This window comes from Eulemur rufifrons, chromosome 3 (genome assembly GCF_041146395.1).
Source record: "Eulemur rufifrons isolate Redbay chromosome 3, OSU_ERuf_1, whole genome shotgun sequence".
NCBI classification, from domain to species: Eukaryota; Metazoa; Chordata; class Mammalia; order Primates; family Lemuridae; genus Eulemur; species Eulemur rufifrons.
In genome coordinates this window covers 70,842,595-70,863,715 of record NC_090985.1, presented here as the reverse complement: position 1 = coordinate 70,863,715, position 21,121 = coordinate 70,842,595, and the positions used below count along the sequence as shown (strand labels likewise).

General features: G+C 35.8%; 1 protein-coding gene across 1 annotated transcript in view; it reads right to left on the bottom strand.

Annotated features, from left to right (window-relative positions):
• The window catches only part of CNGB3 (cyclic nucleotide gated channel subunit beta 3), a 137,367-nt gene that overhangs the window by 77,413 nt on the left and 38,833 nt on the right, over positions 1 to 21,121 (bottom strand). The window contains exons 4-6 of the mRNA XM_069466261.1: positions 4,428 to 4,582; positions 2,857 to 3,009; positions 1,840 to 2,048 (exon numbers count right to left, since the gene is read on the bottom strand). Coding sequence (XP_069322362.1) covers positions 1,840 to 2,048; positions 2,857 to 3,009; positions 4,428 to 4,582 — 517 coding nt within the window. The remainder of the gene's footprint in view (positions 1 to 1,839; positions 2,049 to 2,856; positions 3,010 to 4,427; positions 4,583 to 21,121) is intronic.

Below are 21,121 nucleotides of genomic sequence, written 5' to 3'. Positions count from 1 at the left end.
AATATTCAGAAGTAGTATTAAGGAAGCTGTTTATCTTCTACAAAAATATCTACGAACTTAAGGTGCCATATACACAGTCAGTCTGTTCCTCCTCTTTTGACGTTGGAGGACATATTCTGTGCAGCCCTCACTGGGACTCATGAGGAGGAGTTGGAAAGGAAGCACCCTCTCAGTTAGCCAGGGAAGGGGTCAAAGGGTAGAGGCTATGAGACTTGAGTATGTGCTTGTGAAAACATATTTTTCTATTTCTTTCTTAGATTGATTGATTGACTATGGAATTTCCTTAGCACTGAGAATAAATCCAGGAGAAGATAATTTCTCCTAACGGTAAGAATGCTAGTTTTTGAGGTAGGGCATTGCATTTGATCATGAGAAATGGGTTGCGATCAATTTGGCAGTAAGGAATGAAATGAAGATAGGCCAATAGATACCATAATCATTAAAAAGTAAAACAAAACAGAACAACTGTGGAGCTGTGCTACATGTTTGTGATTTGCACATGTCTGTGAGGTGTGTGGCTTCCTCTGTGTGGTTCGGCTCTCTTGATGGGGATATTGAAAACTCATTGTTTTCTCATTCCTTTATGGCACAATCTGATAGCATATTTTGCGATGATGGAAGTCTTCTGTGTTGTCTCATATGATAGCCACTAACCACGTGTGGTTGTTAAGTGCTGGAAATATGGAAAGTGTGGCCGAGAAACCTGAATTTTTAATGTAATTTAATTGTAAATGAATTGAAATTGAAATTTGAATAGACATATATGCCTAGTGGCCACCATATTGGACAGTGCAGTGATTCTACACTGATTAAAAGGGTCATGACAGCTTTGTTTTTTAAGTTAAGTTTCCCCAACGTGTCCAGATCTGTCACCTTGGACTTGATTTCTGTACCATATGCAAGAACTGTGCTTGGTGCAGACTATACAATTGATAAACTAGATACAGTCTGTTTCCTAAAATCTTACAGCCTAATACTTTCTCACAACACTGGGCTGTTTCCTAAGAAGGTTGAATAGTCCAGGGAAGGGGTCTAATGAATGAAATAATACCTGTCTTATTTAAAAAAATATTGAAGTGAATGGCAGACTGTAATATGATACAAAACAATTGTCTCACAGACTGTTTGAGGTTTGATTACCGGAGGGATATATATTAAATTGTTTCTTCCTTTTGTATGGATAATTTATACATCTTTAAAAACATTATTTAGGTAAAAGATGTATATGTCTTCAACATTTCAGGCTTGGCACTATCTTTGTATCCTCAAATATTGTCAAATTCTGAAAAACTAACCAACCTGAACTAAGATGGTTTTGAAGGCAAGGCCTGTGTTTGAATCCTGGCTCTGCTACTTTCTAGCTTTATGCTTTGAGCAAATCATCTACCCTGTCCAAGCCTCATTTTTCTTATTTATAAATGGGGCTAATTACATCTTTTTCATACTGTTATTGGAAGAATTAAGTGAAGTGTTATAAATAACTTAGCTAGAATAATAACAGTAGCTAACATTTAATAGTCATTCACTAGGTACCAGACATGGCTCTAGGCACTTCACCGGCCTCAATTCATTTAATCTTCCTATCAACATTATGAAGGTACTGTCGTTATTCCCATTTTAAAGGTGAGGAAGCTGAGGCACAGGGAGATGCATGTTCTCTAACACATAGTGAGCACTCAGTGGTTGTTTTGTTGCTACTGTTTTTTTTATTATTATTACCAATAGTTTTCCATGCAGAGATAGCCAAACATTAAATAAAAAAATAGCTAACTTATTTATTCACAGTCTGAGTAGCTATCGTTCATTTGAAAGTTTCTGCTTTTCCCAAACCCCACTTACTATTATATCTCCTCCTCTTATAAACTGGAGTCTGGGCTGGATAAAAAGCACATCACACAGGTAGACGATATCACACACGGTGTCTGTGATAAGCCAGTAGGGTGCGTTGTCTGGTGTTTGATACGGAAAGACGAGGCGCAGCGGGATAAGCCAGCAGTTCCAGTTGTAGGCAAGGGTGATAAGAAGGAGCCACAGGAGATAGAGTCGATCTAGAAAAAGAGCAGCTGGAGTGATCCAAACGGCATGAAATGAACATGAAAAGAATTCCGTTGCTTAATTTGGTAAAGTTGGGGCACTGCCCTCTGGAGAGAAGAAATTTGCTCTTCTCTATTAAACATGCAACACAATTCTGCCTCTAGAGTGGGGGCGTCTGGCTTCACAAGAGATGTTAAATGATCTTGCCAACTTTTCCAACCCAGTGGAGTGTTTCCTTCCAGTCTCCTAGAGAATTGGCCATTCTGAATCTGTCCCCACGGGTAACTGCACTGTTTGGATCAGGAAAGGGGACACTTAAGAAAAGTCAGAGGGACACTGCTCAGGCTTCACTGCAGCAGCAGGTGGTTAAGCTGCAGGAAGGGGTATGGCGCTGAGTGAGGAGGGCAGACAATCAGCCCCTTAAGGCAGCCCATGTCCCTTCACACATGGCCTCCTTCTGCCCTTAGAATAATCAACAATGTGATGCATGGAATAAGACACGCTTTATAATGATTTTTTTTCTTTTCTTTTTTTTTGGTGTCAGTGTACATATTGCTGAGCACTTTGGGGCCTTCTTTTCAAAGATAATTTGGGGCAAGACAGGCCCCAGAGTTCCTTTTAAATATAGGCAGGACTATTTTCGCTCTTATTTTCACCAGAGAGGGGCAAATGACCCTTTGCAGATTATATAGTTTCAATTCTGCTTTCTAGATAGATTCAGAACATGGGCTAGGAAAACCAGAAGCTACCTATGATGATGGATCACAGGGGCTCATAGGACAGCCAGTCCTCCCACTGGGATAGTCCGCCCTTTGATGGTACCTGAATAGGAATCTATACTGCTTGGAAGTTTAATTCGCTTTAGGTACTCTGTTAGAGGCATCTTCTGGAATTTGCAACACAACATGCTGTAGTATTGTTCTTCTGTTAGCTTAGCATTGCTTTCTTGTGTTGATGATACAGCTATGGGCTTTGCTTCACAGGAAAAAAAAAGACACAATAATTTTAAGAGGTCAAATTAGCTTAATGAGCAAAAACTTTGGATTTCTTAAAGTGAGAACATTGAGAATCCCTCTCAATACAGATGAGGTAAAAACCTTCATGCCATTTAGATTAGTGACATTTATTTCACCTTATATATAAATTGAACTATATAAAATAGTTTTTTATATGTACATAAAACAAAACATGTCATATACTTTAAATATATATAATAAAAATAAAATAAAACCTTAACATTTATAAAAATATACAAACAATGAAAACACTGGAATTTGGAAATGCGTAACATGGTTAAAGCTCACTAATAAAGTGTCACATAGAATATCTTAAATGCAACCTTGGTTCTCACACATTTTGGAGCATAAATACAGTCAGGGCTTTGGATTTACCCGGACCAGAAACATTACAAAAGGAAATCATTCCACAGGGTTTAAATTGGTGATGCTTTATCCTCATACATATCCTTCAAGCTATCGGTAAATAAAGCTCAAAATATTCTTTTCAAATATCTTTATCAAACTATGATGTGTCTGATTTATTGTGGCCTCTTCTACTTAAACAGAAACTGTTATATAATACATAGTTTATTTTGAAATCCTACCTTCCCTCATACAGAACTACAAGGAAACTTTCAACTCCATCCCATGTAATTATCAATTTCATTTGTATTTATCTGTTCCTAAACAACCCAACTTTCTTCTATTCTTTTTCTATACATGTATAAATATTTTACATAGATGTAATCATAGCATATATCTCTTTTGTGTTCTACATTATTGAACTTTTTATTTTTCATAAACATTTTTGTCATTACTAGGGATGTTGATAATTGTCTCTCTGCTTATGTGATTGGTTTGTGGATGTCCTTTGCTCTGTTGGATACTCAGGTAGTATTCTTGTATTTTTATAATACTTTGTATATTAATATTCTTAATATTTACAATAAAACTTACTATAGCAGATACTGTTGGTGGCTCATGCATATACCCTGGGCCAGGAAGTCACCTGCAGTGGGTTCCTTGTGTCTCCACCTGAGGGTTTTTTCTGAGCAAGTTTACCTAAAGTGCTGAGGAGTCAGCAGCAGGCCACAGCAGCAACCAACTTCCTCCTTTTCCATTAGGATGATTCTTCGTTGTGATCCACACCGTTTTTCAGCTGGGGCAAGCCCCAGTAGCCACAACGATGACCCTCTTATTAATGCATCTTTACTGTCTTACTCCCTTCCATGTCTTTCCACTTTCACCTTTCTGGATCACTTTCAAAATAAACTATTTGTACCTAAATTGCTGTCTCAGGGTCTGCTTTAGGGGGAGCCCAAACTGAAACATTTGCAAAATACATTTCCCCCCCAAACTTCCTTCTTCCCAGTACTTGGAGGGACCGATGCTTACCCGCTTGCGGGCTGGCTTCGGGTGAGGATATATCTCCCTCTACCAGCTTTCTCTTGTAGACGAGTGTTCTTTGACGCATTCTTCTCACCAGGTTGCGTAGCTGGGCATCAGCATACTCGTTTATAACAGGGGCTCCAAGCGGTTTGCTTTTTGGGCTAAATAGCGGAAAAAATAGCGACAGAGATAGGAGATACATACAGGAGAGGGATTAAGTCTTTTCACCTTCTTTATATATTCAGTTACTAACTGTCCCTTTTTACAGTTGAATAGAACAATTCAAACATTAAGTTTAATGGAAATAGTGATGGTGGAATACAGATCTGTCATCAAAAAATTAGAATCCACAACAAATTGTCATTCTTGACCATATTGGGTCTTGATGACTGTGATTCTGTCATTATACTGTGTCACTAGAAAGCTATAGCTGGCAGGGATCTAAGATGGCCCCAAGGGTTCCTGCCCCTTGGTATGCATGCCTGCCATACTCCTGGGATCAATGAAGATGGTGGGTTTTACTCCGAGGAGTAGTTCATGTTATATGGCATAGTTGACTTTAAGATGGGGAGACTATACAGGGCCTGATCTAATCACAGGGACCTTTTAAAAGCCTAGAGTTTTTCCAGCTGCAGACAGAAGAAGGAGTCAGAGATTTGAAGCACGAAGGGAATTTTACCTGAGAGAAATCCTCCATTGCCGACTTTGAAGGAGAAGGAAGCCACCTGATAAGAATTGCATGGGGCTTCTAAGGGGCCGAGAGTGATCCCTGGTTAGCTGATCACAAGAACACAGGGAACTCAGTCCTACAACCAAAGGAACTGAGTTTTGCCAATAACATGAATGAACTTGGAGGTAGGTGCTTCTCCTCAGCCTCCCAGTGAGAACCTGGTCTTGCACCGCTGACACCTTGATTTCAGCCATGGGAGACTTTAAGCAGAAAACCCGGCCATGCCCACCCAGACTTCTGATCCACGACCTGCGAGCTAATAAATGGATGTTGTTTTAAGCCATTAAGTTTGTGGTAATTTGTTATGCAGCAATAGAAAAATAATAGAGCTAGTGTGTTTTAATGAACTTCCCTTATGAGAAAATATACAGACTAGTACAGAGTATAGGGTATAGATTAGTATTCTTCATCTAGATCTGAATTGTCTCACAGATTTCCCTCAGAGCTCTCCCTCTCTATCTTCCTTCTGATATCTGACATGGGATCTACATGGGCCTGTGTGGGCTGAATTCATTCCTATTTCTGCACATTTCTATCTGCCCTTTCCATCCCACTTCCCAACTGGAGCCCATGAGTCCAAAATGAGTTTCTTTATAAGTGTATGTTCAATTTAAGGTGTTTGTAGGACCTTAGGTGATAGGATCTAGTTTGTGATACACATGAGACATTCAGAAATACGGTCTGGCAATAAGAACTTGGTGGTCATCAGTGTATATGAAATATATGCAGAGACATATGCATATGACATCATCATAGATGGTAAAGTTCTCAAGTCTGAGAACTATGTCTTTTCTTTATACTCCACAAGACCTAGAACAAGGTAGGTTTTTAATAAATGCTTATTGAATAAGTAAACCTGCTACTTCTAACCTTTTTTTTTGACCTTATTTGATGTGCCTCAGTGTTTTAAAAAAATCTATAAAAAGCAAAGTTGAAAGTTGGTGGATCATTAACTATAAAGTCAGATAATCAAACTGTCAAGATGTCTAATACAAACCCCAAGACCAAAGGAGGATAATTTTTCTTTTCATGAATTATATATTATCCCTAACTGACCATACAATCGCCATTTAATCACACCAGTTTGTAGTATGCAAACCTACCTCATGGTTAAAATGCTGAAAATCATATTAGAAAGAATGCCAGCATTTCAAATACGTATCTGTATTTTAAATATGATGTATTTTTATTTTTGTGTTAGCTGGAGCATTCATATGTCAGCCTATTTTCTTTTCTTTTCTTTTTTTCCAGCTTTTTTTTTTTCAAGAATCCTTGCCCTTCTTCTCCTCTGCCTATATACACACACAGAAGCTATGGATGTATTTTTCTTTAGGTAATTTTGTGATTGAGCAGAAAAAGGCAAATATAGATGAAGAAACATACATCATGAGATAAAAACCAAAAGGGGATAGAAGAGGGACCCAGTGGCTATGCTGTATATACTACGCTTCATTCGAGCTATATTTGATATGTCCCCTTCACATTACTAATTGTATGTTTTTTAAAGAATTATTCTTTCCTCATTATTCCATGATGAAAGATTTGGTAAACAGTAAAAATATTTTACAAATTTTGATAAACATGGAAGGAAAGTCTTATTGGATAGTCATCTTTTATTGAGAAGAATGAGACTTTTAAAATTTGTTTATGTACCTATGTGGAAGAATAAGGGATTAGTTATTGTTAGAATGAAATTTTGTGACTTTTTTCTTTGGTAAAGGCACAGAGAAAACTAATTTTTTTTTTAAAAAGTTGATGGACAAGAAAAGAATTATAGTAGACTTTTCATTTCTTTAAATTCAATCCAAAGAATAGGCAAAAAAAAAAAAAATCATATAATTGACAAGTGTGGTCGTAGAAGATTTTGCCCTCCAGGGCAATGTATCATAGTAAGACTGGGATGGATGAGAAGTACGTCTTTTTTTCCTCCCATAAGGTGGGGAAAAAAATGTCCATTATGAATGGGGAGATAGGAAAGAAATACTTGTGCTCTGCTGTTGTACTCAAGAAGTTTTAAGGAAGAGAATATATATAAGATGTGGACCTTGAAATTGGTTCTTTTAAAACTGTGTTTGTTAGAACTCTTAGAAAGTTTTCATGTACACCCCAGGATAACATATCCTCTACTGTAATATAACATGAAGTGATAACCAATTTTGACGATCATGGTAAAATGGGTGGATGGTGGTCAGGGATGAGTTTACAGAGGAGATGATATCTGAGTTAAATCACGAAAGATGAATGATACTTTGATAATATTAAGGAACGTGTTGAAGGCAAGGGAAACAGTCTTAGAAAGAGTGTGTTAGTTGCTGCTTTATGGAATATAATAAATATATTTTAACATAGGATCCCAAATGACCTTAATTTGACCTGAAAGATCAGTTGATACTGATGGGGAACCAAAACAGAATTGTAAGCAGAAAAGGGACATGATTACACTTTAGAAAAATCACTGAAGAAGGAAAGAAGATAATTAGTTGTGGTAAGGAGGAAGTATAACTTGAGAGAGTTAAGTTAAAATATGTGAGTTAATGTAAGTGTGAAATTCCAAGTTTGGTTATTGTAATACGTTGAATAATATTTGCCAAAATTTATGCCCACCTGGAACCTCAGACTGTGATCTTATTTGAAAATACATTATTATTTTATATAATTATTTATTTTAATTATTAATTAATTAAATTATTAATTATTTTAATTAAATTAATTAATTATTTATATAATTATTTATTTTAAAATGAGGTCATAGTGGAGTAGGGGAGCTCTTAATCCAATGACTGGAGTCTTTATAAGAAGGCCAGGTGAAGACACAGAGGAGACATAGGCAGAACGCCGTATGACAACAAAGTCAGAGATTGGAGCCATGCATCTTCCAGCCAAGAAACACCAAGGATTGCTAGCAACCACCAGAAGATAGGAGAGAGACATGGAACAGGTTCTCCCTCGGCTCTTTCAGAAGCACCAACCTTGATTTCAGGTTTCTGGCATCTAGAACTGTGAGGGAATAAACATCTGTTGTTTTAAGCCACCCAGTTTGTGGTAGTTTGATATGGCAGTCCTGGGAAACTAATAGAGTTAGCAAAATGGATAATTGAAATACCACATGAGTAACTCAGATGGAAGCATAAGGTGTAAGAGAAATATAAATACATCCAGTTTAGTATATGTTAAACTAGAGGTGTAAATTAAGATACAAGCCCTCTTTACATTCAGTGCAGCAGGCAGTTGAGAAATGGGGTCTAGAAATCAGAAGGGAGGACAGAGCTGGAGATATTGAACTAGGTAAGGATCATCTGTCTAGAGGAGATGGTGGGAGTTATGCAGGGGGTGAGATTACTGTTAAGAGCCTGCATAGAACAAGAAAAGATTGGGAGGTCACAACCTTGGAATTTGCTGACATTTAAGGAGTAGAATAAGAAAAGGAACTGAGAAGTAGCAATTAGAGTGGTAAGTCTAAGAGAGAAAAATGTCACAAAAGTCAGCGAATGTAAGAGTTTGAAAAAGGAGGTCAGTGGAGTGTCATGCTGCACAAAAAGTGAGTAGGATGAGGGCTAGAGGAGGACTTTAATTTCAGCAAGTTAAAATTTCACTGGTAATATTTAAGAATACTGGTTAGGAAAATGTGTAATGCCATCACATTTTGTCATTTTCTCCTCATTTGTCTTAACAAGTATTTTGCAAAAAAAGGTATGTAGAATCTACATTTGTTCCTTAAATAATATTTTGGATTTCCATTCATTATTTTCTTTTGCAAACTTTGCTAGATTCTCCTTAATTCTTAAGTATTAATTCATTTTTTCAGTGACTTAACTCATTTTTCAAAAATCCCAATTGGTTAAAGTTCTCTTAAACTTGCTAATTCTAACTTTAATAACAGACTGGATTAGGCAAAGAATATTACATTCTAATTTGGGAAGTTTTGGGGGGAGGGAGAAGCAGTTCCCTTTTCTTTTGCTGTGTTTAGGCAATAATTAATGATAAATCCACAGCTGCCTTCAAAGGTTGTTAATACATTTGAAGAAAAAAATCTGCTTTGAATAAGTAAACATTTTGGGGGGAATCAATTTCTAAATGAAAATAATTGAAACTAGCAGAAATTTATGATTTTTGTCAAAGTATGTGGCATCTACTAGAAAGCCCATAATTTTGAGGCAATTTGGGAGAGTATAGATATAACCCAACCAAGTCTCACTTCACTCCTTTCTTACATTCACCCCTAAATGCTGTGAAGATTTTGAGTTGTTTATCACATTTCAGTTGTGCATATGGTATTGTTTGTACACATTAGTTTGTACATATGGTAATGTACATATGGATATTATGATGCACAATTTCTTAATCTAAATTATTCTTGATCCGTCTAGAACATGCTACAGTGCATTTATGGCTCTAAAGCTTGTTTCTACACCTTCTGTTAGCAGTCTACTCTCTAGAGCATTTCTTCTGTTAGTCTGTTAAGTGTTGGAGGTTGTGTCCATGATGTTTATTTTTACTGTTAGTGAATCACATTCTAATGGCCCATAAATGTAGTGGTACCTAATCCTGTCAAAATTTAGGCAACTATTTTAAGGTTAAAGTAACGAAAAAGTTATAAAAATATGACCACATAGATTGTATCCATAAGACACGTATGTACACATACATGCATATGTACACACACACCAACACACATAACCGATGGCCACCTTTCTCAAATCTTAACCCAATCTGGGAAAAGAATGAATAAACATATCAATATAAACATAAAATAATCCTAATACTAATACATTTCATTTAGATAAACATTTTAAATTCCCTAACAGTTTCAGATATTTTTTTGAGAGTAAGTAAGCAACAAGTAGGGTGACTATGTTTTTACCGTTTTTTTCTGTAAGGTATCAGTGTGAAAGAGTCAAAGAATATATACACAATGTCCTTGAAAATTGGGGTCTTGGGGAAGTTCTGAGGTTTATTATGAACATCTCATTTATTTATTCAATGGATATTTATTGTGCACCTAATTTGCATTATAAACGATAATATGTTTTATAGTCACTTTGAAGATTCTTTAGTTGATATTCCTCTTTCATTTTACATACACCCTTACATTAGTTCTTACTTATTAGCTTATTCTAAGTAAATTGATGTTTTCTATGTTTAAAGTGGTTTATTAGAATGTGTTGTGGACTGAATTGTGTCCCCCCCAGGACTGATTTGTTGAAGCCCTATCTTCCAATGTAACTGTATTTGGAGATACGGCCTGTAGGGAGGTAATTAAGGTTAAATGAAGTCATAATGGCGAGTCCTAATCCGATAGGACTGGTGTTCTTATAAGGAGAGGAACAGACACCAGGAGCATTTTCTGTCCATGCACGCACAGAGGAAAGGCCATGTGAAAATACGGCAAGAAGGTAGACATCTACAAGCTGGGAAAAGAGGCTTCACCAGAAACCAATTCTGACAACACCTTAATCTTGGACTTCTAGCTTCCCAAACTGTGACAAAATAAATTTCTGCTGTTTAAGCCACCCAGTCTGTGGTATTTTGTTATGGCAGCCTGAGCGGACTAATTGGGAATACATATATACTAGGAAAAAAGGGGTAAAGCTATTTTAAGAAGCAGATAGAAAATTAGATCAAGATACTAGGCTAAATACCATAAATCCCTAGACATGAAAGAAAAAAATCTTTAAAAAATCAACAATGCTCGAAAACAAGACATTGCTACCAGTAAACCAGGAAGTTTGAGAACTTTCTGAAAGATAGAAGGCACGTGGTTTCATATGTCAACTCATTTAATGCTTACAGATTGTGAAGAGCTCAGAACAGTGTTGTCATTATTATTATTAATGAAGAAAACCACTGCCCAAAATACTCACAGAAGTTTGTTTAAAACTGAAAGGGTTCTGGGAGTGTTCTACCCTTAGAGGGAGTGGATCCAAGGGCCCAAAAGGGCCCATAGTCAACCATTAGGATGATTACACAGGGAACCACATCTGAAGCAGGGAAGGAGGTTGCCCTCAGCATTGAGTGGATGGAGGCAGAAGCAACTGCCTCTTGGCAATGAGAGGAGATTTGGACTGGAGAAGCAGAGCTATATCCCAAGTGGATGGCAAAAATGAGAATGAGAATGGCAGGAGTCACACTTTCTTTTTCTTTCTAAGATTATGCATCCTTTCTTTTTGCTTGAGGGCAGGGTAAAATGTCCTAATTTTTCTGGAATGCTAGCTGTGTCAATATTACACATGATTCTCACAAAACTCAATGAGATGGACTTCATTAGGTCCCTTTCAGATGAACTAACTGAAGTCAAGTCTATCTGACTGAAAAGCCATACATACATATAGGTGGTTGAAGGTTATAAACAAATTATTAATATTATTGTTGTTATTATTATTATGAGACAGGATCTTGCTCTGTTGTCCAGGCTAGAGTGCAGTGATATTATCATAGCTCATTGCAACTTCAAATTCCTGGGCCCAACTGATACTCTTGCCTCAGTCTCCCAAATAGCTGGGACTCCAGGCATGTGACACCATGCCTGGCTAATTTTTCTTATTTATTTTTATTTCTTTGTAAAGAGGGGATCTCACTATGTTGCCCAGGCTGGTCTTGAACTCCTGGCCTCAAGCAATCCTCCCACCTCCCAAAATGCTAGGATTACAGGCGTGAGCCACTGCAACCGGCCCTGTTATAAACAAATTATAACAGAACTAACAGAAGAGAAAAATGAAAATAATTAAAATTTAATATTGCTTTAAAGGATGGCATTTTGATTTTAAGAGGCCAAACTAGCCTCGTAATGAATATCTTCTCTTAAAAAATAGAGAAAATTCACAGTACATGGAACACAGCTAAATGAGAATATAGTTATTTGGGTTTTATTTTAGCAAGATGTGCTGAGAGGTGAATTTATTAATATTTAAATGGAATGACACTAACTTAACCTTAGTTTGCTTATGTGTAAAGCAAAGCTAATATTTTATAGAGGAGAATAATATGCTAAAGTATGGGAAAACACTTTGGAATCTTTAAGAGGAAAATGGAGAAACCAAGAACACCATGTGGTACTATAACATAAATTTCCAAGGCTTTTCAGAGAGGTAGGCTACTCTCTTGATGAACATTGTCATCAAATTTTACGGTCAAAATTACTTACCATGTGTTGTGCAAATAATTTGTATAGTCTGTCACATACTGTATTACACTGAACATTCAATTCAAATACCCTAGTTTCTGAAGGGCATGGCAGCACATAGCTATAAAACTTACTCATAAATCATAAGGGCATGGTTGAGGGAGCTCACCATTTGATCTATTTGTAGTCAGTACAGATCTTGGATGTGCATCACAGATTTTTATGTAAATCAAGGATATCAATGGTCATATAAATTAGCATTTGCAACTTGATTCCTCTTAGTGAATGTGACAGAATCACCTTATTGGCTACAAGCAAACTGCAAAAGCAATGTAAAAGAGATTACATCCTTAAAGTATTGCAGATACCCTATGGATCTGTTCTTTTTAATTTGATATTTGAGAAGAAGAGGTAATTTTCAGCAGAATTGTGTATAAATCCTTTTGGAAACTGAAATTTATATTTGACTTTCTAGAAATAACCTGAACTCAAGGTGTTCTGCAATTGATAAGAGGCTGGGATTATCAAGGTCCCTGCCATACTACCTGTAGTACTAGGTTCTTAAACTTAGGTGATAAGATATTTGTCATTAACTGTGAGTATGATGATATTGGAAGAAAAATGTCATGGCACCAAAACTGGAGATACTTATGTTGCTGTTATACTCACAAACATTAGATATTTATATTTGCTTGTGTGTAGAGGAAATTCAAGTTTTGTAGTGGAGGAACTTAGATAATTTTTTGGCTTCTTTTAAATAAAAAGGATAAAAAATTATAAATCCTAATTTCAACACAGGGTCTTCAGTGAGGGACTCTGAAACTTAAGCTTTATTATCTTCACAGTAAAGTCATCTCTGCAAACGTTAAAGATTCGTTCAAAACAGCTCAATGTTTAAAAATCCACCACCCATAGGTACCACCTCACACTCACTAGGATGGCTTTAATAAGAAAAACAGACAATGAACATTGGCAAGATTGTGGAGTAATAGAAACCTTTGTATTTCCTGCATTGCTGGGAATATAAGATGGTTCAGTCACTGAACTGTGGCAAACTATTTGGTGGTTCTTCAAAAAGCTAACTGTAGAATGTCCATGATAGTACTATTCCCAGTAGCCAAAAGGTGGACACCACCCAAATATCTATAGTTGGATAAATGCATAAACAATTTGTACACACAACAGAATATTATGCAGCCATATAAAAGAATGAAGTATTGACATATACTACAACATGGATGAACTTTGAAAACATTATGCTAAGTAAAAGAAGCCTGGAACAAAAGGTAACATATTGAATGATTCCATATATATGAAATATCCAGAACAGATAAGTCCATGGAGACAGAATGCAGATTGGTAGACACTGGGAGCTGGGAGGAGCAGAGAATGGGGAGAAACTTTTTAATGGGTGAAATATTTAACTTTAGAGTGATGGAAACTTTTTGGAACTAGATAGAGGTGGTTGCACAACATTGTGAATGTGCTAAGTAAATGCTACTGAATTGTTCACTTTAAAATGGTTAATTTTATGTTATATGAATTTCCCCTCAATCAATTATTTAGAAAAATCCATCACCATTCATTAACTCAATAATCATTTATTGATGTATTAGGCCTTTGACCAAGATGTGGAAATAGAGTCAGAAGACCTTGCCCTGCATAGTATAGTGTGGGACAACATCACATTGCAGTGGGTTAAGTTCCGAGGAGAAGTAATCAAGTGTTTATAGAGTGCCTATCATGAAATAGGTATCCGAATATGCTAAGAAGGTAAGTCACATTACTTGTTCTTAAATAATTTAGTATCAGATTGAAAAAACCTATGTATGTTAACACAGTTACAGAATTGTGTGACATTCACAATGAGTGATAATAAAGGAATTGTCAGTTAACCTTCTAAAAGCAAATGGGGCTTGGGATTACTGTGAAGGGTAGATGGGTTGAAGTAGCGAAGGGTACTGTGGGGGCAAGAGAGTGAACAGAAGCATGGAGATACGAAGGAGTTGGGATGTCATGGGAGGTAAAGAGAGAACCAGGAGGGAAATATTTTGGGTGATATTTGTCTTTTAATTCTCTCAACTGGGAAGATTTTTATTGTGAATTCAAAGTAAGATTCTACTCTATAAATTTTGCACATTGATCCTCAATTTGTTTTCTAAAACTATACAGCATGAATCTAACCCCTCTTTCATACAATGGACAAAAATTATCCATTTCCTCCCATCATTTCCCGATCATCATTTCCTTCCCATCATGAACCTTAATTTTCCAGGGTACCATGTTACTGAGGATATATTCATGTGGCATGACACTGAGACCCCTTCATTATCACTATGGGTGCCTTTCTCTGGAAGCAGTCTATTTTGTCAGAGGATCTTTGAAGAAGTGATGCCAAGTAGCAAACAGAATACTGCAGACCTGTTTTGATTAACACAGATTAAGTGTGGTCTATGCATTCTGCATTTGTATTATTATTATCATCTGTTGTAGATTAGTTAAGTCTCAATATTGGCTTATATTGAGTCACTTTCCTTAACTAAGTTTCCTAGCTCTTTCTAATGTGGCTCTTCCTCGGTTTATAGCAAAGTGATTGAATATTTAAAAATTCTATTTGGAGCTCTACTTATTTCTCTGGTAAATTTTGAATAATATTTAAGTTGCATTTTTCATGAATATCATAATAACCCCATAAATGAAGTTGCTCAAATGTGATTATCTTCTTTTTTGGATGAGGAAACTGAGGCTCTAGAAGATTAAAAGATTTTTCCTAGTTTACAAGGACAGTAAGTGAAAGAGTAGGGAATAGAATCAAGCTCCTGTAGTTTCATTTGTTTTAATCTATTATTTTAATCTACTATTTTATCCTATCACAACTATATTGGCTATCTTATCATATTTTGTTTTATTTATGGATTTGGGACTTGTGTCACCTATGACTTTAAGCTGGTCTTGACGAAAAATGTTGAGCTGCACAATATAAAATACAGAGTCTGTAGTTGTATCTTTGGAGATCAGGCTGACACTGGTTCATCTATTAAAATTCCGTAGGTACATTTGTTCAGCTACCTGTGAATTCACTGAACACACGTCTACATTTGTGTAAAAAGATATTATAAGAGGTTTTAAAATTCTTTTTCTAAAATAATGTTAATTGGACTTGTTTTAGCAAAACCCATTTGTTATCTAGAGACCACCATTTTATTATGCTCAAAAAATGCTGTTTAACAATTCATTCTATCTAGTGTTCTGCCAGGTATCAACATAATGTTGTATGATCAATAGTTTTCATATTCTACATCATGTCCCTCTTTGAAAATTAATTCATTTGCTCATTTTTAAACAGCAGATTCAAATCATTTGCAAATGGAGTTTCTTCTAAATGTCATTTGTTATTTAGATGTTCCTTGGAAACCAAATACAAATGTCATTTTCATCAGGGCAAAATGACACTTCTGAATCTACTTGTGTGTAAGCATTATTATGATTTTATAGTCTAGGGTAAGTAATTCTCTTTAATGAGTGGAATAGAAAGCATATTTCAAGCCTGTACTTGGTGGAGGCTTTCACCAAGGCAAGGACGTCTTTACTCAAAGACAGAGAAGACAATTGCCTGTGGAGTTTGAGTCCCTGTTCCATTTCCTCCCTAGCACTTCTCCATGTTTGATGATTGCTAGAATTTCTTCATAGAGGAAAAATTTTTCTTTCCAATTAGAATTAGGTTTAACTTGTTTTTTGGAGAAGTAGCATATAATTTGTGTTAAGATGTAAATTACCAAGATTGTTTTATTTCCTGAAGCAGATTCAGATGATGGGGAGGGGTGGTGGTTAGTGGGAAGGGGTAGAGTGTTAGAAAGAGGAGGTATTAAAAGGTTGAGATTCTTAATGTGAGGGAGATGAAGAGGTTGAAAATAAGTAAGTAAAACACTAAAAGGATGAAGTCAAGGGCCTCTGTGGGTCATGATGATAGATTTTGACTATTTCACAGTTCAACACTGGATCACTTTAGATCACAGCAAGTTTACAATTAAGGCAATGAAGACAGTTTGTCAGTGAAAGTATTTCCTTCTTTTCTCATACTTCTTTTCCTCTCTTGAACTTTCTCATTCTGGACTCTTCTCCCCATTGCTCCCCACAAAACCAGCACTGCCTTATTCATTGTGGGCCTTGGTATTATAGACTCCTTAAAGGTAGAAAATAAGTCTGAGGCTCTCTCATCTATTTGGGCCTATATTTATTGTCCCAGGTGCTGGGGTTATTTTTTCAGCTACTATCAGGGTTTTTTACAATTAGTAATCAATAATCAAGGAGGTGATTGACTACACCTTTATGTTTTGAAAGTTAGTGAGGTGGAATACTCCCACAACGTGATTTTTCTCCTGAAAGCATGTTTTTGAGTTCCTTATAATTTGAACCTCTTTATTGTACCTTACGGTCATATTGGAAATTATAGCAGAATTTAAAAATCATCTTCATTATTATTTTATATTGCTATAATGATTACTAATTTAAATATAAATAAATTGCTCCAAATTTTACAAACAATAGAACTATAATAAGACTACTGAATGTCAATATATTGCATATGAGGACCATTTCCAATGAGTCATTCTTTAGTACTTATGGATTCATGTTAAACATTACACATTATGCCAGCCCATGACCAATAATGTCCTGACATCCACGATAATCAATAAAGGGAAAAATTGCTGAAAGCTTTCAAGTCTTTCATTGTCTGAAAACTGCAGTTAGTTTGGATAGAAGTTTAATTTCCCATATTTTGAATCTCGTGTTAGATCGCTTTAGCTAAATTTATAGGGTTGTCATAGTATTTTATTTCAACAACACTCATGATCTAATGTCAGCAGGTGGTGAATCCTTTAATCTTTCTTCTCAGTCTCTCTAAGAGGAGCGTCAGTTGGAACCAAAAATGCAGTTTATCCCCTTTCCTACTTATCTTCCTCTTTCCTGTCCCTCCTCATCGCTCCTCCTCATCTTTTAATCTCTTTCATTCTTTCTGCTCTTGCTTTCAATCTAAATCAAGCCAAATAAAATGGCAAGACCCCCACAAAATTTTAACATGTTCAATTTCTTATGTTAGTAATACAAAAACACTTAATTTCTATCCTTTTTTTTTTTTTGCAACTTCAAAGAGAGGAGGTCTAGGCATTTCCAAAACTAATTACTACAGAATAAGAGCAACATTGGATGAAAAGCAATATTTTTTACAAGTTTATTTCACTTAACTAATACATACATCTGAAGCTCTTTGTGCTTTTTCCTTCTGTTCGTCAGTGATTAACTCAGTTCTATCTGAGGCACTTGAATGACAGCTTAGAAATTATTAAAGTATATTGCCTGCCATTTTCAAATGCTTCATCTACTCAGCATCATTTAATTAAACATATGGAAATTTACCAGTAGGAAATTTCCATGAATGAATATATTCAGCTAGTTGTATTTAAAATGGTAGTTATGGGAAATTTTTCTTAGAGTAGGACTTCTTTCTCTAATGTTACTTTCTATTTATAAACGTTCTCTAGTTACAATTAACAAGATTAAATTGTTTAAATTCTAACTCTTCTGTCCTCTTCCCCCACCTCCAATAATCTCAGGTTATGGTATGAATCAAAACCAGTGGACCAAATGTGGATGGACTGGTGGACTAAAAGGAAGGGGTGTTTTAGAATAATTCCCAATCTTGATTGTTAGCTTCTGGATAATAATCCTGTTAAATATAGCTTAAAATACAAACGATATTGCAAAATCAAATCCTAGCTCCACTAAAATCCTTGCCTCCTCGGCCCACTATGAATGCTTCCTTTTTTCATATTTTTGTAATGTGTGAAAATGAACTTTGTATTTTCTATTTTAATAGCCATGAGCTCACGATTCTCCCAATTAAACTTTATGCACATACTCTCTATCCCTCTCTTCTTTTGCATTCCAGATGTTCCTTGGCTATAGAAAAATCTCTTTGACAAGCAGAAGGGTAGAGAGTGTAGACTGCAACTTCAAATTTTTAAGTCTAAAATGGAAAAATATGTCAACATTATTAATATTACAGAATTCACGAAATTTAATTTCTTCCAGTGTTGAAGTACTTTCTGAAATACACATGGGGCTCTAACACTAATAATAATACATAATTTTTGTGAATTGGGGCATAGAGACAAGCTTTGGAGGATATCTCAGAAGTCTTCTTATCCAATTCCACCTAAGCAAGAATCCTCTCTACGTGATATCTGGACAGATAATTACCTAGTCTTTGAATCTGGGGCCTCTGTGAACTGCTTGAGATAATTTAAAAGATTAGAAAAACAGGAACATCACAATGTAGTAATGCATTATTTAAAACATAACTCTCTTACTGGAAAATTCCTATTATACTATATCACGGTAGATTTTATTTTTAAAAATTATTCAATAGATAATCATGTAGGAATACACACAGTATTTTTGTACTCCTTTGTTATGCCTTTTACCACTAAAAACCTTAAAAATTATTTTTTAATTGTTAAACATGAGTAGTCATTATTGAGAACTTGGAAAATAAAGAAAAGGTGAAGGAAGGGAAAAATATGACTTTTAGGTCATTATTCAAAGAAAGTCATTGTTCACATTTTGGTGCATATTCTTTAAGCCTTTGTTCTATGCATAGGTTTGAAAACATATTGGAAATTAGATGATATGTACAACTCTGTATTCTCCTTTTTGCTACTAACAATCTAACATGTGTTTGTTATTAGAATTTCTTTGTAAATACTTTAGTGGTTGTGTAATAAGCACATTTAATGTATATACTATAAAATGCTTCTTTACCTTTTTTCATCTTACGGCACACTGGAAAGTGACTATCATTAAGACACTATGAAGTGAAAAGATGAAGGTGCTTGAGGCCAGAGGCAACTGTCCTGGGGCTCTGGCTGCACAGACAGATCTTATGAGCATCTCTGAGGGCTCAGAAGATCAATGACTCTGTAATCCATTGTGTAATGTGGCAGAATCCACCAGCGGGACAGTTCTTCTTAAGGCTCTTTTACTTTGTTCTATCATTGGGCATTTAAGACGCATACACATTTTGTATTATTATAGATAATTATTATTCCACATACAGTAGTTTTCCACCTAACAGTTTTTTGAATAAATCTTTTATTTTCTTATAATTTATGATGTGATCTTCATTCTCCTTTAGTGAGTTATTTTTCTTATTATTTAGATTCCTATTTTAAATAAGACTAATCTTTCACATGTATCCAAATATTTATACATAACACATAATTCTTCATTCATAGATTTTTTTTCAGGGATCCTTTTCCTTCCACTTACAGACATGGTCAAAATTTAAAAAATTGTGTGGGTTGTGTTGGTAAAGAAAGGTGGGAGTGGGGAGGGAGAGAAGAAAATGAGAGCTTTATGGTATTTTTTTTTTCTCAGAATAGGAATTCATTAAGTGCACACAATTTTGTTCTTTTTCTAATTGTTTCCTTCTACCCTTTAGTCATTGTTTTCTTTGATCTCTTTTCGGTTTTGCAATTGTCCTGGTGTGCGACTGCATAACATCTAGTGGACGGGCACTAGAGGGCAGTGTGAGCGCATGTTTAGGGGTCCAAAACGTGACACTGCTCAGAGGCAGTTCTGAGTTGAGTTCAAGCTTTGTTGTGACTGCTGCTGCGCCTCTTTTTCTTAGCTTAATCCATGCTTTGGTTCAGCAGTCCAGTGCACAGGAGGGGCCAGCGCTGGAAAGACTATTATATATTGCCAGGGAGCTTGTACAACCAAGTAAAGACTTATTTGGGTTTTATACTGTGAATTTATTCATTTGTATTTTTCAACAAAGAATTAGCAGCTATAGGCTATATATGAGTGTTGGGATTATAAGTCATTTTTACTTTTATTTTGTCCTATTTTCAAATTTTCTACAGTGGGCATGTGCAAATTACACTATGAGAAAGAATAAATACTATAAAAATGAATTTTTTTTTGTATTGTTTCTGGCAGCCAGAACTTCTTGAAAATTACAGTTGACCCATGAACAAGGTGGAGGTTAAGAGCACTGACCCCGTGCACAGTCAAAAATTGTGTATAACATTTGACTTCCCCAAAACTTATCTTCTAATAGCCTACTGTAGGCCAGAAATCTTATAACATAAACAGTTGGTGGATTCATATTTTGTATTTTATATGTTCTAGATATTGTATTTTCACAATAAAGTGAGTTAGAGGAAAAATGCTATTAAAATCATAAGGAACAGAAAATATATTTACTATTTATTAAGTGGAAGTGGAGTATCATAAAGGTCTTTGCCCTCATCATCTTCACTTTGAGTAGGATGAGGGGGAGGAGGAAGGTGAGAGGTTGGTTTTCCTGTCTCAGAGGTGGCAGAAGCAGAAGAAAATCCTTACATAAGTAGACCCCACAGTTCAAAACTGTGTTGTTCAAGCATCAACTGTATTAAAGAATTGTGCTTATGATAGGGACAGAAGAGGAAGAAAAAAGCATTAGGCTCTATTTTCCTATATTGTTAACCAGATGGTGAAAACTTAGCTATAATGGAGATGGAGCCATTGGAAAGTGTCCATCAAGAAAAAAAGAAAAATATAAATCCCTGGAAACTAGGCTTGCTTGAGGCTGCCTGAGTGGGAAGCTCTGTCTTGTGCCGCTCTTTATCCCTGAAAATCTTGTAGTTTTTGCCACTTCCCCTAAGGCGTTGCTCTGAAGGACCTTCTGTCTGGACTTTGGGAGCCACATTAGGGACTTGAAGGTTTCTCTCTAGCTGATTGGCACTTAGTTCACCTTGGGGAGATGAAACAATGATCTCCATGTCAGAGGCACTGCAGCAGTGATGC